The sequence below is a fragment of the Amblyomma mixtum genome, chromosome 10 (assembly GCF_055824585.1).
Source record: "Amblyomma mixtum isolate Tamu chromosome 10, ASM5582458v1, whole genome shotgun sequence".
NCBI classification, from domain to species: domain Eukaryota; kingdom Metazoa; phylum Arthropoda; class Arachnida; order Ixodida; family Ixodidae; genus Amblyomma; species Amblyomma mixtum.
In genome coordinates, this window is record NC_143021.1 from 64,652,445 (window position 1) to 64,677,459 (window position 25,015).

General features: G+C 47.1%; 1 protein-coding gene and 1 pseudogene across 1 annotated transcript; one reads left to right on the plus strand and one right to left on the minus strand.

The window, feature by feature from the left end:
• Positions 1-4,784: 4,784 nt before the first annotated feature.
• On the minus strand, positions 4,785-6,044 carry LOC149325969 (polyadenylate-binding protein-interacting protein 1-like; annotated as a pseudogene).
• Positions 6,045-20,549: 14,505 nt separating this feature from the next.
• On the plus strand, positions 20,550-22,244 carry LOC149325970 (kelch-like protein 10). The gene has a single exon (XM_089564436.1). It carries the CDS (start codon positions 20,550-20,552, stop codon positions 22,242-22,244), a length of 1,695 nt encoding a protein of 564 aa, XP_089420562.1.
• The last annotated feature ends 2,771 nt before the right edge of the window (positions 22,245-25,015 follow it).

The window sequence follows — 25,015 nt, forward strand, 5'->3', positions numbered from 1 at the left end:
GATATGCGAGGAATAAAGTAAAATACGCTTTTAGGACATGCGGTGGAATTTTATATGGATTTTACACGGTAAGCTACCACTTGCAATAATGTAATCATGAAGGTAGCCGCAAATAGTGCTTAACGAGAATCCTGTGGCGCTCGCACCAAACGAGAGCAGAACAGGTAGAGACAAAGGGAGTCCTAACCTCGAAAGGCAGTTTTCTTCTTCTTCCTCTTAAACCATGGCACATCCTCATCTTCTTCTTCCTACCAAGACATGGCACATACCCGCATGGGGAGATTGGCCATGGTGTTGTGTAATAAACAAGTAAATTTGCGTAGGCGATTACGACAAAAATATCAGAGCCAAGTGTGAATTTTGAAAAATGTATCGATGAAAAACGACAGAACATTATTTAAAGTTAAATAACGAAGAATATTTTGAAGATAAAAAGAAAAGCTTTAAGAATTTTGAAAGAGTTAGCAAATCGACCTACCCGTTGCAATTATGTAATCATGGAGAACCCCACAAATTGCACCCGAGCAAATCTTTTTGAGCTCGCAACGAAGGATAATACCACTGGCAGCGATAACAGGAGCCCGAACCTAGAAAGAGGGGCGTCCAGGTAAATCTTTCTCTGAAGTGCCAACTTTTGACAATATAGGAGGAAATTGTCTGCAGATTCAACGTCCCCTCATCAGCCACATAGGTTGGTTGGTGACCACACACAACTGCACAGATATAACTTTGAACTGGGAATAGTGCATCGCAACCCAGTCATTGATACCTCACACAGCCTGGTTTTACACAAACGGACGTTCCAATTATATGGTATGTGCTGATAATCAATGCTATTTAGTAAGAGACCACGCAGCCTCGCTGATATGTGTTGGAAGCACTGAAAAATGTAAATCACCAGCAGACTGAAATTCGGGACGCGATGTGTCATTGACACGCCAAGAGCTGACCTTGCTAAGTAATCAGCCACCTCGTTTGAATGAATACCTGCATGGCCAGGAAAACAAACAAAACGGACCTCTTTTAAAGTAGATGAGACAAAAAAATCACTGGAAACGGCTCAAAAAATCTTTTCTGAAGTTTCAAGAGAGACTAAAACTGACAAAAAATAAGCCAAGCATTCAAGAAGCGTAGCTTGTTGGGCCAGTTGGTGCACTGTAAGTGGGAAACCAGCCGAAAGGACGCGTTCACAAGCAGGAGAAGTACACAGGACAACGCAGGAAACACAACTGAAATATTCTTCATTTATCGCCAACAACAGAACAGGGTGCACATGCGCGACAGCAATCACAACAGCTATCAAAACAACAAGAACAAAATTGATCAAGAGTTGGAAGATAGCATGTGCCAACCTATGTCCCAGTCATGAAACTGTACTCTTTTGCCGTGAAACCTGACAGAACTGTCGCTGAGGCATTCAACCCTAACTGCTTCATTTTGAAGGCTTCTTAGATTTCTCGTTCTGTCTGCGTTTTGCCGCGGCCGATTTTTCTGACATTTTGGAACAGAGGTGTGCAGTCTTTGCAGTGGTTGCAATGTCTTGGCAGATTTGCTGTGTTGCCTGGCTGCAGTATAGTGTGGTGCTGCCTCATACGGTCGTTGACACATTGACCTGTTTGACCTATGTAGGCATTGCGACAGGACAATGTAAGCGAGTAAAGAACATCGGTTGTGCATTTGATGAACATGCTCTGGTGCTTGACATTACATTTCTTTTTACTGCGAAAGAATTACTGCGCTAGGTTTTGAGCCTTCTGCGTCGTCCCGGCGCTTCCACGTTTGACCTTTAGCTTGACCTGTGTTCTGGCGTTCATTGATGCGCTCTGATATAGACAGCGTTGTAGACTGCGTTGATTTGGAGGGAAGGAAACGCGCCTTACCAACTGTGTGCTTTACTGGAAACCTGAATAACACTTTAAGCCATTTCCGGCGTTCATTGATGCGCTGTGACGTAAACAGCGTAGCAAACTGCGTTGATTTGGAGGAAAGGAAAGGCACCTTACCAACTCTGTGGTTTAGTGGACACCTCAATAGCATTTTAAGCTAATTCTGGCTTTCCGTGCAGCAGTCAGGCTTTCGCCTTTCACTACTGTAGTCGCTAAACTTGCTCGTAATTTGCGTTCGCAACCTTCCGGGCTTAACCAAGCTAAGCCTCTGCCAATTTTTTGTGCTATTGATAGAGATACGAGAACAAAGTGACGACGGTTTGGTGGGCGCAGAAAAGGCAGCCTAAATACCGTATTTTATGGCTACCTTTTTAACGTTATGTAAGACTTTGTGCAGTCATGGCGTTACAGCAGGTATAGATTCTTCACAAGGCGTTTCATCTTTTTTGTGCTGCGACTCAAACTCACTACTCAAAGTCTCAGCAATGGAAACCAGGACGTCCTCCGGGTAGCCCGCTGACCTCCTGAGTGAGAAGCGCAGTAAACTGTTTACTGTTGCCAGCTAACTTAATACGACTGTAGAGGTCAGTGTGTGCACACCAAATCGAGCAGCCCGGCCTGTAACCAATTTTACAGGGATCAAGACATCCTTCGCAAAAATAAAAGCCGTAACACGACTTAGCAGGCCGCTTCCCACCAATTTCCCTAGGTTCGATGTTAATGAAATAGGGCGTATGTTATCTACAGTGAAACGCTCCCTTTGCTTTTAATTTATATAATTTATTATTTTATTTCAAGAAACCCCTCAAGGCCCTCGTCACGTGGGTATTACATAGGGGGGAGGTAAAAAATTCGAACATCAAGATATAAGAAGGAACATCTAACATGAGGACCTGAAAAAAAATAAATCAAGAGCGCAAAACCTGAATACTCAACAATTAGCAAAATGTGGCAGAGCAATAAAACGTAAAATGAACATCATGAAAACAAACAACGTAATAAACAGAACGAAAAACGCAATGAAACACATAATGGTCAGCAGAGGAGAACAAAAAGAAAACTGCACATGAATTTCAATTTTTAAAAGTTCATGAAATGATGTCGCATTCATTTCAGTTGCGATCGTGGAAGGTAACCGGTTGCAATCAATAATGGTTTTGAGTATGAACGATTTGGCAAAAGCTGAAGTGTGGCATGTGATGCGTTTGATTTTGAAAAGGTGATCACGGCGTGGAAGCACTGGTGAGGGTGAGTGAAATAAATTATTATGAAGCAACGGACAATGTTAAATTTTGTAAAAAAAAGAGTTAAGGGAGCGAGTTGGCGACGATTAGAAAGGTTGTCATGTCCAGCACGAGCTTTTAACGGCGTGACGTTAGCAAAATGTGAGCACTAGGAAAACCTGATGCGAGCAGCATGGTTCTGCAGGCATTCGATGTTATCTATAACGTAGGCTTTATCTGTGTCCCAAATGGCTGAAGCGTACTCAATTTTAGGTCGAAGTAATGTAATATAAGCAAGTTTACGCGCGTTTGCCAGCGAATGTCGAACGTTATGTTTTAAGAGGTCAAGAGAACGGTTGGCAGCTGCTAGAATCAAGTTAATATGATAGTTCCTGGTTCAGTCTGACGGAAGGTAAACTCCTAGATACTCGTAAGTGGAACCTGTCTTAACGGGCATGTCTTTAAGAGAGTATAGCACACTGCTCTGGGCTACACCAGATGTGACATGGGCCATTTTAGAGTTACAAGCATTAACAGAATTGAACTGAACGCGAGATGTGAGGAAGTATAATGCATGCTAGTACCTGAGGTCGAATATTAAGATGTGATAGTTTCAGAAGTAGTCTGTGATGGGGAAGCCGATCAAATGCCGTGGCAAAATCTAGAAACAAAGCACCGACTAGAATGCCGGTGTCTAAAGAAGTGAATCAGTCGTTAGTAAATCCGGCGAGCTTTGATTCACTAGAAAATCCTTTGCGAAAACCGTGCTGATATTCATATAGGATGTTATGTTGTACGAGATAATGATCTGAGCGTGTGTGACTTGTTAAAAGAGCTTCGAGAAGGTGCAGGTCCATGAAATAGCCCTATTGTTTAGAGGAACAGAGCGGATGCCCAATTTGCGAATAGGTATTACCTTTGCTACTCGCCAGCTGTGAGGGATGAAGCCAGTTTATAAAGAGTGAGAAAAAAGTGTAGACAAGACTTGATAAATACTCCTAGATATGATTATCAGTATTTTGTTCTCAAAGCCCAACATATCTATGCTTGCTACAAAACAGCGAACAAACGGACGCCACTCACAAAGGAGCACACACACACACAAGGCTGACCAAATAGCCTGGTGACTTCCTCTGGTGGCGGCTTCTTCCTGACGCACCGCCACAACGAGCTTGCTTTGCACTGAGCAGTGGCAATTAGCATACTTAAAAGATGGGGTGAAGAATAGGCCAAGAACATTGAAGACAGGCCCAGAGAACCACAAAGGTCCTGCAGAAGGACTTGTGCATGTGCTCCATTCTGCGTGGCATCCGTTTGTTGCTTGTTTTGTAGAAGGTGACACAAACTAGCCCAGGCACAAGTCCTGCACCTTTCTAGTTCTCTGCGCCTGTCTTCATGTTCCTTGCCTGTTCTTAACCCCCTTCTTTAAGTATGCTAATTGGGAGTCGCGGATTTAGTGGATTTGGCACGAAGCCAACGGTACGCCACACACTGTGAAGCTGCCATTTTTTTATTGACACACACACACACAGAGCAACGGAAAAAGGTGAATGGGTGACGGCGCACCAACGGATACATGGCGCCATCTCGTGAATGGCCATTACACTACTAGCAATTCACACAAACATAGGGAGGAAAAACTACAGTTAAGAAAACACTGGGGCACTGTCCTGCACTACCCCATCTTCGCAAATATCTGCCAACCCACTCTGGTCCCCTCCCTTGCCGAGATGGAGGGAGCTTCATTGTCCGACTCCTTGAGGAATTCTTCGTACGCTGCTGCAATCTCATCATCCATGTCGTCATTGCAGCTGTTGTTGGCGTAATCGCTTCCATCAGACATTTCGATATTCCCCATCCGTTCTGTGAGGAGGACCTCTTGGATAAACCTCTCCTCTTCACTGGAGACCGGCACGCCGTCGGGACCACAAGTAATGGGAAGGCTGTCATCCGCCTGGCCAGCCGATGGGGAGCTCGAAGACGACGAAAAGCGGCCCCAGTTCCTCTAACGAAGCTCGTGGACATTCTTGACCATCACCGCCGCGGTCGGGTCAATGTCCTTGTTTTGAGAGATCTCCCAGAGCTTCTCAAACACACTGTCGAGGGCACAACAGTCCGTTTCGGGTGAGCCCACCTTCTCATAATCCTCCAGGCAGGCGCCAAGAAGCTTCAGCACCTGGATGGTGCATTTGATGTTCTCCTTGGTGAGCGACTGCAGAAGCGCGTGCATCATGTTGGGAATGCAGGCGGCCAGGTGGTTCACCTTGTAGGAGTGGTCCTCCCACAGAAACGCCATCTGAGAGAACAGTTCAGCAATGAACAGCAGCAACCCGCGCAGGTAGGCGTCGTCAAAATCACCGGACCCCAAGTCGTTTCCCTTGACGCACTCTTTGTGACACCGGTCTAAAAGCATGTTTGTAAAGTCCTCCTCCACGCCTCGAATGTGAAGGTTGCTTCCAAGATGGTTGCACAGGCGTGCCCCGCTATACCTGAAGTTAGCCTCTTTCAGTCCCTGTTGGAAGATAGTGTCGACCACCTGACACAGACCGCCAGCGTCGGTAATGCCACTCAATATGCTTGTGACGTCTTCTATTTTGGAGTCGAACTCAGCAGGACACAGCGTGACGTCGTCAATGAAGCTGATGAGCTCCAGCATTGCATACTGGTTCGCGTCCTGTGACTGTGGTGAAGGTGGATAGGGTGGGCAGGGCTCTGCAACTTCCTGTGGCAGAGGGACTCTGAAGTGCCTTGGTACGAAGACCGGGGCCTCAGGTGAAAGCGTGCTTTTCAGCACGAATGATGGCATGCGTTTAGCGTCATAGCAGTCTGCCGACGCTGTCCCGGCTTTGGGCGATTGTCGTAGCGGTGTGGCCGCTGGCCCGGGAACGATGCCGCTTACTTTCTTCGGGGTAGCGGAGTTCCCCCTTGAATCCATGTTCACCTGTGCTTCGGATCTTGGCGGGAGGGCTTGCGATGTCACCTCGGCAAAAAGACGCCCAGGGGAAGGCTGACCTACCACAGGGAGGTCCTCTGACCAGTAGAAGACGTCGACAGCCGCCCCAAGACCCGACAAAAGCCCTGCAAAGGGAAGAACAAGCAAACATTCACATTCTTCTTCTTCTCCACAGTAATCATGGTACATACCCACGTGGGGGGATTGGCCAAGGTACGGTGGTGAATGCCAACGTAGTATAGGTGCAGAAAAAAATTTCAGTAGAATGGTAGAATGACTGAAATTAGAAAATATATTAATTGTGTAAATTTTTAAATAAATAAACAAATTAGATATGCGAGGAATAAAGTAAAATACGCTTCTAGGACATGCGGTGGAATTTTATATGGATTTTACACGGTAAGCTACCACTTGCAATAATGTAATCATGAAGGTAGCCGCAAATAGTGCTTAACGAGAATCCTGTGGCGCTCGCACCAAACGAGAGCAGAACTGGTAGAGACAAAGGGAGTCCTAACCTCGAAAGGCAGTTTTCTTCTTCTTCTTCTTCCTCTTAAACCATGGCACATCCTCATCTTCTTCTTCTTTTCAAGACATTGCACATACCCGCATGGGGAGATTGGCCATGGTGTTGTGTAATAAACAAGGAAAATTGCGTAGGCGATTACGACAGAAATATCAGAGCCAAGTGTGAATTTTGAAAAATGTATCAATGAAAACCGACAGAAGATTATTTAAAGTTAAATAACGAAGAATATTTTGAAGATAAAAAGAAAAGCTTTAAGAATTTCGAAAGAGTTAGCAAATTGACCTACCCGTTGCAATTATGTAATCATGGAGAACCCCACAAATTGCACCCGAGCAAATGCTTTTGAGCTCGCAACGAAGGATAATACCACTGGTAGCGATAACAGGAGCCCGAACCTAGAAAGAGGGGCGTCCAGGTAAATCTTTCTCTGAAGTGCCAACTTTTGACAATATAGGAGGAAATTGTCTGCAGATTCAACGTACCCTCATCAGCCACATAGGTTGGTTGGTGACCACACACAACTGCACAGATATAACTTTGAACTGGGAATAGTGCATCGCAACCGAGTCATTGATACCTCACACAGCCTGGTTTTACACAAACGGACGTTCCAATTATATGCTATGTGCTGATAATCAGTGCTATTTAGTAAGAGACCACGCAGCCTCGCTGATATGTGTTGGAAGCACTGAAAAATGTAAATCACCAGCAGACTGAAATTCGGGACGGGATGTGTCATTGACCCGCCAAGAGCTGACCTTGCTAAGTAATCAGCCACCTCGTTTGAATGAATACCTGCATGGCCAGGAAAACAAACAAAACGGACCTCTTTTAAAGTAGATGAGACAAAATATCACAAGAAACGGCTCAAAAAATCTTTTCTGAAGTTTCAAGAGAGACTAAAACTGACAAAAAATCAGCCAAGTATTCAAGAAGCGTAGCTTGTTGGGCCAGTTGGAGCACTGTAAGTGGGAAACCAGCCGAAAGGACGCGTTCACAAGCAGAAGTACACAGGACAACGCCGGACACACAACTGAAATATTCTTCATTTATCGCCAACAGAACAGGGTGCACATGCGCGACAGCAATCACAACAGCTATCAAAACAACAAGAACAAAATTGATCAAGAGTTGGAAGATAGCATGTGACAACCTATGTCCCATTCATGAAACTGTACTCTTTTGCCGTGAAACCTGACAGAGCTGTCGCTGAGGCATTCATTTCCTCACTGCTTCATTTTGAAGGCTTCGAATATTTCTCGTTCTGTCTGCGTTTTGCCGCGGCCGATGATTCTGACATTTTGGAACAGAGGGGTGCAGTCTTTGCAGTGGTTGCAATGTCTTGGCAGATTTGCTGTGTTGCCTGGCTGCAGTATAGTGCGGTGCTGCCTCATACGGTCGTTGACACATTGACCTCTTTGACCTATGTAGGCCTTGCGACAGGACAATGGAAGCGAGTAAAAAACATCAGTTGTGCATTTGATGAACGTGCTCTGGTGCTTGACATTACATTTCTTTTTACTGCGAAAGAATTACTGCGCTAGGTTTTGAGCCTTCTGCGTCGTCCCGGCGCTTCTACGTTTGACCTTTACCTTGACCTGTGTTGTGGCGTTCATTGCTGCCTGTGACGTAGACAGCGTAGTAAACTGCGTTGATTTGGAGGAAAGGAAAGGCACCTTACCAACTCTGTGGTTTAGTGGACACCTCAATAGCATTTTAAGCTAATTCCGGCGTTCCGTGCAGCAGTCAGGCTTTCGCCTTTCACTACTGTAGTCGCTAAACTTGCTCGTAATTTGCGTTCGCAACCTTCCGGGCTTAACCAAGCTAAGCCTCTGCCAATTTTTTGTGCTATTGATAGAGATACGAGAACAAAGTGACGACGGTTTGGTGGGCGCAGAAAAGGCAGCCTAAATACCGTATTTTATGGCTACCTTTTTAACGTTATGTAAGACTTTGTGCAGTCATGGCGTTACAGCAGGTATAGATTCTTCACAAGGCGTTTCATCTTTTTTGTGCTGCGACTCAAACTCACTACTCAAAGTCTCAGCAATGGAAACCAGGACGTCCTCCGGGTAGCCCGCTGACCTCCTGAGTGAGAAGCGCAGTAAACTGTTTACTGTTGCCAGCTAACTTAATACGACTGTAGAGGTCAGTGTGTGCACACCAAATCGAGCAGCCCGGCCTGTAACCAATTTTACAGGGATCAAGACATCCTTCGCAAAAATAAAAGCCGTAACACGACTTAGCAGGCCGCTTCCCACCAATTTCCCTAGTTTAGATGTTAATGAAATAGGGCGTATGTTATCTACAGTTAAACGCTCCCTTTGCTTTTAATTTATATCATTTATTATTTTATTTCAAGAAACCCCTCAAGGCCCTCGTCACGTGTGTATTACATAGGGGGGAGGTAAAAAATTCGAACATCAAGATAAAAGAAGGAACATCTAACATGAGGAACTGAACAAAAATAAATCAAGAGCGCTAAACCTGAATACTCAACAATTAGCAAAATGTGGCAGAGCAATAAAACGTAAAATGAACATCATGAAAACAAACAACGTAATAAACAGAACGAAAAACGCAATGAAACACATAATGGTGAGCAGAGGAGAACAAAAAGAAAACTGCACATGAATTTCAATTTTTAAAAGTTCATGAAATGATGTCGCATTCATTTCAGTTGCGATCGTGGAAGGTAACCGGTTCCAATCAATAATGGTTTTGAGTATGAACGATTTGGCAAAAGTTGAAGTGTGGCATGTGATGCGTTTGATTTTGAAAGGGTGATCACGGCGTGGAAGCACTACTAAGGGTGAGTGAAATAAATCATTATGAAGCTGCGGGTAATGTTCAATTTTGTAAATAAAGAGTTAAGCGAGCGAGTTGGCGACGATTAGAAAGGTTGTCAAGTCCAGCGCGAGCTTTGAACGCCGTGACGTTAGCAAAATGTCAGCACTCGGAAAAAATGAAGCGAGCAGCGTGGTTCTGAAGGCATTCGATGTTATCTATAACGTAGGCTTGATCTGGGTCTTAAATGGCTGAAGCGTTCTCAATTTCAGGTCGAAGTAATGTAATATAAGCAAGTTTACGCGCGTTTGCCAGCGAATGTCGAACGTTATGTTTTAAGAGGCCAAAAGAACGGTTAGCAGCTTCTAGAATCAAGTTAATATGATAGTTCCTAGTTCAGTCTGACGGAAGGTAAACTACTAGATACTCGTAAGTGGAACCTTTCTTAACGGGCATGTCTTTAAGAGAGTATGTGGTTGGGATGCGATCAGAATTTCTAGTAAAGGAGACGAGCTTTTCATTAGGGGGCTTCAGGGTCATTAGCCACCACTGACACCGAGTGTGAATAAAATCGAGGTCAGTTTGTGAAGAGTTCCAGTCAGAGTCATTTGTAATCGTTCGGAACACAACACAGTCATCAGCAAGCAGTCTAATTCGTGAAGAAATGAAATTTAGTAAGATATTAATAAAAATCCGAAAGAACAGGGGACCAAGCACACTGCCCTGGGCTACACCAGATGTGACATGGGCCATTGCAGAGTTACAACCATTAACTGAATTGAACTGAACGCGAGATGTGAGGAAGTATAATGCATGCTAGTACCTGAGGTCGAATATTAAGATGTGATAGTTTGAGAAGTAGTCTGTGATGGGGAAGCCGATCAAATGCCGTGGCGAAATCTACAATTAAAGCACCGACAAAAATGCCGGTGTCTAAAGAAGTGAATCAATCGTTAGTAAATCCGGCGAGCTTAGAGTCACTAGAAAATCCTTTCCGAAAACCATGCTGATATTCATATAGGATGTTATGTTGTACGAGATAATGATCTGAGTGTGTATGATTTGTTAAAAGAGTTTAGAGAAGGTGCAGGTCCATGAAATATCCCTATAGTTTAGAGGAACAGAGCGGATGCCCAATTTGAGAATAGGTATTACCTTTGCTACTCGCCAGCTGTGAGGGATGAAGGCAGTTTATAAACAGTGAGAAAAAAGTGCAGACAAGACTTGATAATTACTCCTAGATATAATTATCAGTATTTTGTACTCAAAATCCAACATATCTGTGCTTCCTAGAAAACAGCCAACAAACGGACGCCACGCACAAAGGAGCACACACACACAAGGCTGACCAAACAGCCTGGTGACGTCCTCTGGTGGCGGCTTCTTCCTGACGCACTGCGACAACGACCTTGCTCTGCACTGAGCTGTGACAATTAGCATACTTAAAAGATGGGGTGAGGAATAGGCAAGGAACATTGAAGACAGGCCCAGAGAACCACAAATATCCTGCAGAAGGACTTGTGTATGTTCTCCTTTCTGCATAGTATCCGTTTGCTGGCTGTTTTCTAGTATGTCACACAAACTAGCGCAGACACTAGCCTTGCATGTTTCTCGTTCTCTGGGCCTGTCTTCGTGTTCCTCGCCTGTTCTACACTACCATCTTTAAGTATGCGAATTGCCAGTGCTCAGTGCAGAGCAAGGTCGTTGTCGCGGTGCATCAAGAAGAGGACGCCACAGGAGGAACTCATCAGGCTGTTTGGTCAGCCTAGTGCGTGTGTGCTCCTTCTGCGTGGCATCCGTTTGTTGGCTGTTTTGTAGTAGGTGACACAAACTAGGCCAGACACAAGTCCTGCACCTTTCCAGTTCTCTGGCCCTGTCTTCATGTTCCTTGCCTGATCTTCAGCCCAATCTTTTAAGTATGCATATTGCCACTGCTCAGTGCTACTGGAGGAAGTCATCAGGCTGTTTTGTCAGACATGTGCGTGTGTGCTCCTTCTTCGTGGCATCCGTTTGTTGGCTGTTTTTTAGTATGTCACACAAACTATCCCAAACACAAGGCCTGCACTTTTCTAGTTCTCTGGGCCTGGCATGTTCTTTGCCTGTTCTTCACCCCCATCTTTAATTTATGCTAATTGCCACTTCTCAGTGCAGAGCAAGGTCGTTGTCGCGGTGCATCCAGAAGAAGACGCCACCGGAGGACATCATCAGGCTGTTTGGTGAGCCTTGTGCGTGTGTGCTCCATTCTGCGTGGCATCCGTTTGTTGGCTGTTTTCTAGTATGTCACGCAATTTAGCGCAAACACTACTCTTGCATGTTTCTAGTTCTCTGGGCCGGTCTTCATATTCCTTGCCTGTTCTTCACCACCATCTTTAAGTATGCTAATTGCCAGTGCTCATTGCAGAGCAAGGTCGTTGTCGCGGTGCATCAAGAAGAGGACGCCACCGGAGGAAGTCATCAGGCTGTTTGGTCAGCCTTGTGCGTGTGTGCGTCTTTCTGCGTGGCATCCGGTTGTTGGCTGTTTTGTAGTACGTCACACAAGCTAGCCCAGACAGAAGTCCTGTACCTTTCTAGTTCTCTAGGCCTGTCTTCATGTTCCTTGCCTGTTCTTCACCCCCATCTTTTAAGTATGCTAATAGCCAATTCTCAGTGCAGAGCAAAGTCGGTGTCGCGGTGCATCAAGAAGAGGACGCCACCGTAGGAAGTCATCAGGCTGCTTGGTCAGCCTTGTGCGTGTGTGCTCCTTGTGCATGGCATCCGTTTGTATGCTGTTTAGTAGTAGGTGACACAAACTAGCCCAGGCACAAGTCCTGCACCTTTCTAGTTCTCTGGGCCTGTCTTCTTGTTCCTTGCCTTTTGTTCACCCAAATCTTTTAAGTATGCTAATTCCCTATGCTCAATGCAGAGCAATGTCGTTGTCGTGGTGCATCAAGAAGACGACGCCGCCGGAGGAAGTCATTAGGCTGTTTGGTCAGACTTGTGCGTGTGTGCTCCTTCTGCGTGGCATCTGTTTGTTGGCTCTTTTCTAGTATGTCACACAAACTAGCCCAGACACAAACCCTGCACCTTTCTAGTTCTCTGGGCCTGTCTTCATGTTCCTTGCCTGTTCTTCACCCCCATCTTTTAAGTATGCTAATTGCCAATGCTCAGTGCAGAGGAAGGTCGTTGTCGCGGTGCATCAAGAAGAGGACGCCACCGGAGGAAGTCATCAGGCTGCTTGTTCAGCATTGTGCGTCTGCGTTCCAATCTGCGTGGCATCGGTTTGTTGGCTGTTTTCTAGTATGTCACAAAAACTAGCCCAGACACAAACCCTGCACCTTACTAGTACTCTGGGCCTGTCTTCATGTTCCTTGCCTGTTCTTCACCCCCATCTTTTAAGTATGCTAATTGCCAATGCTCAGTGCAGAGGAAGGTCGTTGTCGCGGTGCATCAAGAAGAGGACGCTACCGGAGGAAGTCATCAGGCTGCTTGTTCAGCCTTGTGCGTGTGTGCTCCAATCTGCGTGGCATCCGTTTGTTGGCTGTTTTCTAGTATGTCACACAAACTAGCCCACACACAAACTCTGCACCTTTATAGTTCTCTCGGCCTGTTTTCATGTTCCTTGCCTGTTCTTCACCCCCTTCTTTAAGTATGCTAATTGCCATTTATGGCACCAGACTATACCCCAACCAAAATTCATGTTGGTTTTGTTGAGTATGCAGGGTGATCAGGTCTTTGGGAATCGTGGATTGAGTGGATTTGGCATGAAGCCAACGGAACGACACACACTGTCAAGCTGCCATTTTTTATTGACACACACACACACACACACACACACACACACACACACACACACACACACTCAATTCAGTATTGGCAATTAGCATACTTAAAAGATGGGGTGAAGAACAGTCAGGGAACATGAAGACAGGGCCAGAGAACTGGAAAGGTGCAGGACTTGTGTTTGGGCTAGTTTGTGTGGCATACTAGAAAACAGCCAACAAACGGATGCCACGCAGAATGTAGCACACACGCACAAGGCTGACCAACCAGCCTGATGACTTCCTCCGGTGGCGGCCTCTTCTTGATGCACCACGACAACGACCTTGCTCTGCACTGAGCAGTGGCAATTAGCATACTTGAAGATGGGGGTGAAGAACAGGCAAGAAACATGAAAACAGACCCAGAGAACTAGAAAGGCGCAGGACATGTGTCTGGACTAGTTTGTGTCACATACTAGAAAACAGCCAACAAAGAGATGCCACGCAGAAGGAGCACACAAGCACAAGGCAGACCAAAGAGCCTGATGAATTCCTCCGGTGGCGTCCTCTTCTTGATGCACCGCGACAAAGACCTTGCTCTGCACTGAGCACCGCCAATTAGCAAACTTAGAGATGGTGGTGAAGAACAGGCAAGGAACATGAAGACAGGCCCAGAGAACTAGAAAGATGCAAGACTTGTGTCTGGGCTAGTTTGTGTGACTTACTAGAAAACAGCCAGCAAACGGATGCTACGCAGAAAGGAGCACATACACAAGTCCTTCTGCAGCACCATTGTGGTTCTCTGGGGCTGTCTTCAATGTTCCTTGCCTATTCTTCACCCCATCTTTTAAGTATGCTAAATGCCACTGCTCAGTGCCGAGCAAGGTCGTTGCTGCGGTGCGTCAGGAAGAAGCCGCCACCAGAGGAAGTCACCAGGCTGTTTGGTCAGCCTTGTGTGTGTGTGCCCCTTTGTGCGTGGCGTCCGTTTGTTGGCTGTTTTCTAGGAAGCACAGATATGTTGGGCTTTGACAACAAAATACTGATCATCATATCTAGGAGTATTTATCAAGTCTTGTCTGCACATTTTCTCACTCTTTATAAACTGGCTTCATCCCTCACAACTGGCGAGTAGCAAAGGTAATACCTATTCTCAAATTGGGCATCCTCTATGTTTATCTAAACTATAGGGCTATTTGATGGTCCTGCACCTTCTCCAAGCTCTTTAAAGAAGTCATACACACTCAGATCATTATATCGTACATCATAACATCCTATATGAATATCAGCACGGTTTTCGCAAAGGATTTTCTTTTGGCTCTAAGCTCGCCAGATTTACTAACGACTGATTCACTTCTTTAGACACCGGCATTCTAGTCGGTGATTTGTTTCTAGATTTTGCCACGGCATTTGATCGGCTTCCCCATCACTGACTCCTTCTCAAACAATCACACCTTAATATTCACCCTCATGTACTAGCAAGCATTATACTTCCTCACATCTCGCGTTCAGTTCATTTCTGTTAATGGTTGTAACTCTACAATGGCCCATGTCACATCTGCTGTAGCCCAGGGCAGTGTGCGTGGTCCCCTGCTCTTTCCGATGTTTATTAATAGCTTAACAGATTGCATTTCTTCACAAATTAGACTTTTTACTGACGACTGTGTTGTGTTCCGAACGATAACAAATTTCTGTGACTGCAAATCTTTACAAACTGATCTCGATTTTATTCACACTCGGTGCCAGTGGTGGCTAATGACCCTGAACCCCTCTAATACAAAGGTCGTATCCTTTACTAGAAATTCTCATCGCATCCCAACCACATACTCTATTAAAGACATGCCCGTTAAGACAGGTTCCACTTACGAGTATCTAGGAGTTTACCTTCCGTCAGACTGAACCAGGAACTATTATATTAACCTGATTATACCAGCTGCCAACCGTTCTCTTGGCCTCGTAAAACATAACGTTCGACATTCGCTGGCAAACGCGCGTAAACTTGCTTATATTAGATTAATTCGACCTAAAATTGCGTACGCTTCAGCCATTTGGGACCCAGATCAAGCCTACGTTATAGATAACATCGAATGTCTGCAGAACCATGCTGCTCACTTCATTTTTTCCGAGTGCTCACATTTTGCTAACTTCACGGCGTTAAAAGGTCGTGCTGGACTTGACAACATTTCTAATCGTCGCCAACTAGCTCGCTTGACTCTTTATTTAGAAAATTTAACATTATCTGTTGCTTTATAATGATTTATTTCACTCACCCTCAGCAGTGCTTCCACTCCGTGATCACCCTTTCAAAATCAAACGCATCACATGCCACACTTCAACTTTTGCCAAATCGTTCATACTCAAAACCATTATTGATTGGAACCGGTTACCTTCCACGATCGCAACTGAAATGAATGCGACATCATTTCATGAACTTTTAAAAAATGAAATTCATGTGCAGTTTTCTTTCTGTTCTCCTCTGCTCACCATTATGTGTTTCATTGCGTTTTTCGTTCTGTTTATTACGTTGTTTCTTTTCATGATGTTCATTTTACTTTTTATTGCTCTGCCACATTTTGCTAATTGTTGAGTATTCAGGTTTTGCGCTCTTGTTTTATTTTTCTTCAGTTCCTCATGTTAGATGTTCCTTCTTGTATCTTGATTTTCGAATTTTTTACCTCCCCCCTATGTAATACCCACGTGACGAGGGCCTTGAGGGGTTTCCTGAAATAAAATAATAAATGATATAAATAAATAGCAAAGGGAGCGTTTAACTGTAGACAACATACGCCCTATTTCATTAACATCGAACCTAAGGAAATTGATGGGAAGCGGCCTGCTAAGTCGTGTTACGGCTTTTATTTTTGCGAATGAGGTCGTGATCCCTGTCAAATTGTTTACAGGCCGGGCTGCTCGATTTGGTGTGCACACACTGACCTTTACAGTCGTATTAAGTTAGCTCGCAACAGTAAACAGTTTACTGCGGTTGTCACTGAGGAGGTCAGCGGGCTACCCTGAGGACGTCCTGGTTTCCATTGCTGAGACTTTGAGTAGTAAGTTTGAGTCGCAGCACAAAAAAAGATTTTGTGCTTCCGACGCGACTCCTGCCGACGCGTCTGTCGACATTCCTGCCGACGCGTCTGTCGACACGGCTGCCGACGCGTCTGCTAATGACAGTATGAGGGATTTAAGGCTTTCGCCTTAAAAATTGGCAGATGCTTAGCTTGGTTAAGCCCGGAAGATTGCGAAAGCAAATTACGAGCAAGTTTAGCGACTACAGTAGTGAAAGGCGAAAGTCTGACTGCTGCACGGAACGCCGGAATTAGCTTAAAATGCTATTGAGGTGTCCACTAAACCACAGAGTTGGTAAGGTGCCTTTCCTTTCCTCCAAATCAACGCAGTTTACTACGCTGTCTACGTCACAGCGCATCAATATGGCGCGTCCATTCACCAAAAAAATGACCCCTGACAGGAGGAGTTGCCTTGTAGCGCTAATATTATAACAGGATTATTGTACAATAAGAATAAGATACAGTGCTGCGGGAGATGTGAGCACTGTGCGCAGTACGTGCAACAGAAGCGCGCGTACACGAATTTACTCCCCCCTTTCTGAGCGGGGACTGCTGTTTGGACTTAGTTGACTGAATGGTCGTGAGCAGGGAGAAAAACTTTGCGCGTTGAAGAGGCAGCCGGCAATATTCTTTCGCACACGAGACGAAGGATCAGAGCCTGCAGCGAAAGAAAGCATGAGAAAGACGCCTGCAGATTGCGCCACTGCGATCGTGTGTTGTACACGAATAGACTCTTTCCGGCCGCTACGCGACCGGCTCAAAACAAGAAATAGCAATAAGTAGCGGCTCGTGCACACAATCCATGATAAAGCATCTTTACTGAAGAGATCAAAATTTGATGGCAGGAAACAACCCGTATGACCAAACGAAAAGGTCCGTTACTTGTACAGCTGAAATTGGGCGCAAAGAATTCGTACGATGAGCGGCGCAGCGACGATCTGGCGTGTCCTGTTTCTTTGAGACGTTGACTCTTTCGCGAAGATCTCGCTCACTGCAGCGACACACATCGATGAAGCTTGCACGATGAAGTAATCGCTGAACCCAGCCGAACACGAAATGTGCCCAAGCCCGTAGAAAACGAAAAGACGAATGCGCAATGCGATTCTCACACACGGCACCCACCAAAACATGCACCAAAAGTACAAGCGCGGTAAACAGCGGCTTCGTCTTCGACTCTAGGGAGCAAATAGTCAATCCAAACAAAAGGCACACGACCTGAAGAGAGAAGGGAGAGAAATTTTCCTTCCTCCATGCTTCACGCCTTGCTTTTGTTCGGCCGGACACCACGCTTCCCCTCTTTCCCTTTTCTTCGCTGACTCCCATTAGAGTTCCAAGGTCAAGCAGCCCGCGTGCGGGGCGACAGCCTTCGGTCCTTGCAATGTGCTGGTTACCTGCGTTCTTTTAAGCATGAAATTCTTTTAGCTCCCCTTGTCGGCAGTGTGGTGACGTCACGCCGAGACCGGAGCCAACATCCGAGCACTGAATTCCACACATCCGAGAGCTTAAACGAGAGCATCCGAGCACCGTACGAGATTTAACGACACTCATACGTGATCTGTTAAGAGCTTTGAGAGAGGGCCGCTTAGAGCAAGAGGGGAGCTCCAGGGCGAGAAGGGCTTTGGGCGGAAAAACTGATTCCGCGCCGTCCGCAAGGATGGCGCCGCGGTCCCACACTCACACATGTAAAAGACCGGCCGCTGGGCCTTCGGCTCATGTCGTTTCCCCCTTCGGCAGGTAGGTGTATACACGCTCGCGGAGTATTCGAATGCGCTGCATATACATTCTTGTCAGGCCTGCGTCTCGTCGTGTTCGCGTACGGTTCTGCATCGTCCTGCATTTCAGTGCCGCAACCGTCACAGCTGCTTAAGCCGAGCAATGGAGCCTGATGAAAGGAGGAATAGCAAGCGTCTTGCGGAAAGCGATCGCTTTGCGAGTGGTACGCCACGGCCGAAGACTGCCCGCCCCTGCCGACAACGCCATGATTATGCGGCCGCTCCCGGAATCGACAAGGCCGCCACGGTACCCGGCTGCCTACCTAAGCCCGCACTATGGCAGGCGATTGCGTCGACGCAACAAGAAGATTGTGGTGTGGTGTGTTGAACAGTAGACTCATTTCAAGATTTGGACTTGTACCATCTACAACCAATGTGTTATGCCCGTAAACATTTCATGCTTACTATACTCTCGGTTACGGGAGATGCAGAGGTTTTTCTCATTTTTGCACTCCTTCCTGCCCTGTACATATATTCCCATTGGAGGTGTCTGGTCACTCTGTTTAACCTTTTCTGTGTTACGATTTCACTGTAACTTTTTCTTCGTTATTACAGCATTTTAGGCAGCGTGCATTACCATTTAAGCTTTGTACATGCATGGTCGACCAAAAAGAAAACAAAGTGGGCAGTCAGGTGATGGATGGCTAGGGAAAGCAAATGAAGAGCACAAATACAGCCCTTGATTGACCTCTATTCAGGACAGATGCACGCTGCTTTCCACAGCACCTTGGGGCGCTTCAGCTCCCGTATACACTTCACTGCTGAAGATCACACACCGAGAAAATTCTGAAGGTTGCCGCTTGGTTTTGTCGCTTGCTTGCTTTAAATTGATGTGCACGATGCGATAGTTGCGCTGATGGAACGCAGAAAAAATATATAGATGGCTCGGACGGTAGTCTGCTCCTGTACACTTGAAAAGATGGTGCATATACCCACAAGGGCGGCTGGCCAGACAGCGAAGAATTCAAAGCGTAATATTAAGAATGGGTTTTAAAGGAAAAATAGAAACAAAAACAGTAATCTACAAATTAACCAATCTACAGAAAATCTACAACTGACTTGAACTGAACACGAATTCAAGCCGAAAAAAAACGATGCGATCTACCCAGAGGACTATGAGTCACAATGCGCGCACTGTGGCATAGACTCGGAGCTATACCACATGGTTTGGGCCTGCCAAGACAACACGGTAATAGATAGTATAGAACAACCGACTGTTGAGCAGTGGGAGGAATTGCTCTCCAGCTTAGTCTAGAAAATTCATCAGGAGCTGACCGAAAGGGCAAGAGCAGCTGCAACGTCCGATCGCCTTCCGGAGGCTGTAGGTGTTTTAATTAGGGAGATAAATATGTTCTCCCCATTTAACTGCGGCTGACGCAGTTCAAAGCCACCAGGACCCCACCCCGTGGTCGCGTACGCTACCGCGCCCACGCCAACCACGGCGGGCTTTGCTCTGAGGGAACAAAGGAACGACACACTGGCTGACACAAACCGGCATTTATTGCTACAGCAACAATAACGCCAGCTAGCAACAAAATACGCTGAGGAATCGAGGACATCTCACTCACCAGCAGGGTTAAGAGCGAGCGTTCGCCCACGCTAGGGCAAGAGGGAAACTCCGAGGCCGGACAGGATGAGCTGGCGGGAGCAAGTTCCCTCCACGAGGCGCCCGCCGGGGAAGAGCGGCGTGCCGCGCGACACGTACGAACGCGGCCAAATCCCCAGCCGAAGAGGGCCGCCTCCCCCTCGCGCGCGCGCAGTAATCACGCCATCCGTGGCGCTCATGTCGCTTCGAAGCCGGCGCCCTCCCCTGTTCGTTAACGCAACTAACCCGACTAAAGAGGGTGCATTACGGGCAGCAACACGGCTAAGAAGGGTGCACTGTGGGGAAGCCAACCACAGGGGACGAGGTCCTCACAAGGCCGACCGCCAATTTTAGGTATAATTAAAAATGTTTACATCATCATCATCATCTACAAATTCAAAACAGGAGATGCAAAAGAAACACGAGTGTGCAGGAAGAAAACGACGCTCTTGACGCTCGGCGCGAGAACACATAATCGCACGCAAGAAAGAAGAGAAATAACGGCAAACTATTCATAAGTAAAATCGGTCTGCTTCTGTTTCAGACGGAGTCAGGCGAATGTAGCAAGCAAAGCTTTAATAAAATTAAAGCAGCGACTGCTGCAGCATTTTTCTGGGACTGCCAGCAGCGCGTTCACCTAATGACTCCGTCATCTACACATGAACAGGACCCCACAATTTGAGATAAAGGCAAACTTCTTTGCTTTCACTAACACCAACATTCGCGCGCGCTTTGCGCCTTGGGCCCACCCTTGGCAATTGCCGCGATCATCGCGAGACCCCGAGAAGCAAGACTGAATTCTATTTACGCCGCGTCTAAATTTTCGCTCCTCTCGCTTTCACAGCCCGCGCGTTCATCCAGAGACAAAGGCGAGTTCGTCCCTCGACTCACAATCGTTCCGGAACTTGCATTCTGACCTGCTGCCGATCGCGGTAAAAAAAAAAGCGGTAACGGGAGAGTGACCGCCAGAACTCGCCGTACAGAGCAGCCCTCGGATGCGACTACTTGAGTAATGAGCGACGCTGTCCCGACCCCAGTGGCCCTTCTGCGAACCTCCGATGACGGGTTCTTCGCCGTGTTCAAGGAGGACCTCAGCGCCTGCAGCGAGTACTTCGACGCACTCTTCAACGGGCCGCTGTCCCAGGCGAGTCGAGGTGACTTCCTCATCCCCGGGGTAAGCAAGGAGGCGCTGAAGGCCGTCGTGAATTACGCGAGCGTCGGCGACGCGGCGATCACGACCGACAATGTCGAAGACCTCACCGTTGCCGCGGACCAGTTGCTCGTTCATGGCCTGCTCAGTGAGTGCTGTGCGTTCATCTCGCGAAACCTGGACGTGGAGAACTGCGTCATGGTCCTCGAGATGGCGCTCTTCTTTCACCTGGAACTATTGCACAAGCAGGTGCTCCGTTTCATGCTGGACAATTTCGAGCGGGTGTACGCGGACAAAGGCGACTTCCGCAGGCTGAGCCTGCAGAACCTCGAGAGCTTGTTGGCGTCGGACGAGCTCAAGGTACAGAGGGAAGAGGTCGTCTGGGAAGCCACAGTGTTCTGGATCAATGCGAGTCTTAAAGAGCGCAGAATGTGCTTAAATAGGCTGCTGCCGCACATCCGGCTCTGTCTTATGAAGGGGAGCTACTTGAGAAAGGTCGTCCTGCGGAACTCGCTCGTCTCCAACAACCCTCTCTGCAAGACGATCGTCAAGCGCTGTCACATGATTCAGCAGTCTGAACACGAGGCGCGTATTTTAAATCCGAGCCGCAGCTTATTCGTGCAACGAGTGCCAGCTGACATCATGTTCGTCTACGGCGGTATTCACGGCGGATATAAGAGCAACACCTGGGAAGTATACGACCACAAGACCAACGAATGGAACACTGTCAAAACGGACTTCAGGCAGGATCTAGTCTTCGGCCTGCAGTGCGTCTCTGTGGGACACATAATCTACGTCATGGGTGCCGACATTGCCAAGCAGAGCCCGTTCTGCTACTGTTTCGACGCAGTCTCTGTAAAGTGGTCGCCCATAACGCCCATGAAGCATCTGCGGGCGTTCTTTGGCATAGCCGTTCTCGATAACTGCGTTTACTGTATCGGTGGCTCGCCCAACGGGATCGTCACGCTTGACACTGCCGAAGAATACGACGTGGTCACGGGCTCGTGGCGAAATATAGGTCGCATCAACCACCCTCGGCTCGGCGCCAGCGCCACCTCTTGTGCGGGACGTGTCTACGTAGTGGGCGGTTTGTCCACTGAAAACCTACTTCGGTCCGCAGAAGCATATGATCCCGTTACCAACAGGTGGACTCTTGTAGCTCCTATGAAGACCGAACGGCTATTCCACAGCCTGGTGACGTACAGAGACAAAATCTTCGTGGTGGGTGGGCTATCGTGCAAGGCGAACATCTGCGAGGTCTACGACCCAAAGAGTGGCAAGTGGTCCAAGGGCTCCAAGACCAAGACCTTTACGGACAAGGTCGTGGCGGTGGTCCTGGACGACAAGATCTACGCCATCGGCGAGGCAAACCAGAAGGACTACAAGCGCTGCCTCGAGTATTTCTCGGGCGACGACCGGAAGTGGCACGTGGTTCCGGGTTACGCACCTCCGCGGTGGTTTTACTCGGCCTGTGTGCTCAGGAACTTGCCTAATGCCAAGGACTACATCAGCAGGCCCAATCACATGGGCTCAGAATTCGCTTCCGCTGTATTCTGAAAGCTCTCAGTTGCACGAAATTCAATGATAAGTTAAAACGTTCTACACGGCGTTTCCTTTTTTTAACACAGTGATGCATTTAACGCCTACATTTGCGGTTCTGGGCGTCATTAAAAGCCGTGGTATTTTTTGCATGCGCCTCTCCGCCCATGTGGCACGTATTTTCCGCGCTTTCGGCACGCGCACATCTCTTCCGTTATCGGAGACAACGAACGCGGCGAGACTTGTCTTGTCCGACCTTGCAGTAACCATTTGAAGCCTTTAATGCAGCCAGCTATTACGCAGTATAAATTACGCAGACGCTGCCGTAAATGTGTTGTGTATGACACAGAATAGTTTTCAGAGTAGCTGCAGCTTAATGTTACCAGCATCAATCGGAAGTTCTTCAGCTCTCATTTACTACTGCATACAAGAGGCACTGCGAAATAAATATCAATAAACTGCCTTTCCAGTACTTCTAAATCATTCATAGAACTCGCTAAAAAAGCGATGTAAATGCTGCAGCATTATTGATTCCATGTCAGATACAATAACAGATCTAAACACTGATTTTACCGCGTGATATTGCTGCGAGAAATTTCAACTTTCTTTCTTCGTTATGGGGCGGCACGTTTCAGGACAATCCGAAGAAAGCAAAAAACCAGCTCTGTAAAAATAGTTTAGCTCAAGCAAAATGGATACAGCTATAGAAATATGGATTTAATAAAGCCGCATCGAGTGATCAGAAGTGTCAGGTAAACAAAAGGTATTCACGACGTTTGAACATTTGAAGAGGCTGGCGCAGATGAGGGCTTCAAACGACAGTCGACCACTGCTGATGCACCTGTTCTTACCTCTCATCGTTCCAGTGTTCGCGAAGTTCTCGAAATATTTTAAAAATGAGTCAACTGAGCAGAAATTGAGCACTGCCAGCGCTGTGCCAGCAAGCACTCGTTAAGACGCTTCAAACGACGGGTGATTAGGGCGATTCCGCCTATTATACGCGCTTTCATTTTATTCAATATAGGCAGCTGCCACCGCTGAATTTATGCTTCTGTTAAAGATTGGTTCACTACACTGTGTGCTTTAGCTCAGTTTTATTTCTGCGTACAAGATGAAAGTCTGAATCATCCGAAGCAGCTTACGATGATGAAGGAAAACCTGTCTGTTTATACGCCATAGATTCATTCATACTCTACCACCAGGTTTATTGCTGAATTCGATGCTTCCATAGCGCTACAACTCTAAAAAGAAATTTGAGGCAGTCAACTTCACTTCTGCCTATCAATACTACTTGTCTGCATTAAAGCTGCGCGAAAGAACCTAACAGCTAAACTAAAAGTTGCGTACACGTACACAGAGTTTAAGCTAATTTCTGTTCTCGTAGGCGTGCAGTACAATTTCATCCGCGCGAGAGGTTCGTAATAGACTTAAATTGCGCTGCTCGCCTTGCTCCCTGTTTATCAATTTAAAGTGAGCTGAAATCAAACTGCTTCTATGTGAAACACTTGTACGCGCCAAAACAGGATCAGGAAATGCAGCTATCTCAAAAACTGATTATGGTGGGCTTCGCTATCTTGTGCCAGAGAAGGGATCTATAAATGTGTTTGGAAAGGAAACGTAGAAATGTCTTTTACACTCCGTTGAGGAGTCTCCGAGCAGATGCACAAATGCTGATGATCTCATAGTGGATCAGTAAATGTGAGACTCCGAAACCTGGCTCGTGTCTTAGCAAATGGGCTCTAAACAAAAAAGTACCTATTGTTACAGACGAGGTAGCATGGTCGTGTGCCGGAGAGAGAATTGAGGGACGTCTGAGAAGAGGCTGCTGGAAAAAGACAATGAAAGAGGACTTTATACAAGAATTTACATATTTACAAGTGAGCTGCAGGAACGCTGCATCACGACAGCTCATCAGGAGATCATTCGATGACAAAAAGCTCCTCGGCCGTGCCGCTGCCGGGGTTTTTAAGAGTTCCCTTCCCTAGGGTCCCTAGATGGGGGCCGGGCCTGCAGGGGAAGGAAGTTCTCATTGGCACCAATCACAGACACACACGCACTCACTCACTCCCGAGAGATCACACCGCCGTCACGCGCTGGGAGAGGGGGGAACGATGCCATCACCGTAGCGCAGACGCCGGAATGTCCATGAGCGGCGTTCCCGCGCATTACGAACGCGCGTTCACACTCGGTGTAGGGGAAACGCTCGCTCAACCGGGCAGACGGACGCGGCTTCCGTGGCACTCCAGGCGCTCACCCAACGCGCGTCTCGGGGTTTGTCGGCGTTTCGCTGCTGCCATGTCGTTGTCTTCCCCAGGACGAAGGCGAGACGTAACAGACTACCCCGCCGGGGGAAGGAGATCCCGATGGACAGGGGACAGCATCCGCTGTCCGGAGGGATGTCGCTTGAGGCTGGTCTCAACCGGAGTCGGTTCTCTCTCGGCGGTTCTGGAGCTCAGAGCACCCCGAAGTCTTCCTTTGCAGGTGCAGGTTCCCAAAGGGCACTGCTAAGTGACTCGTGCTCCGCTAGCGTTAGAACCACGCCGAAAACCCAACCGCTCAGTCCGCAAGCACGACACAATCCCCACTAAGCAATGCCAGGCTCTTTCCTTCTTACAAAGCCAATTAATCCCTGGGAGTAGTTCTGCAGCACTGAGAAAATGCCCACAAATCGGCACATTACACCACAAAGCGCATCTCAATTTAAAACAATATACAAAACCAATTGGTTCAAAATCCTACATCACGAAGAAAAATACCAGCAAACCGCAAATATGATGCTGACTCTTGCG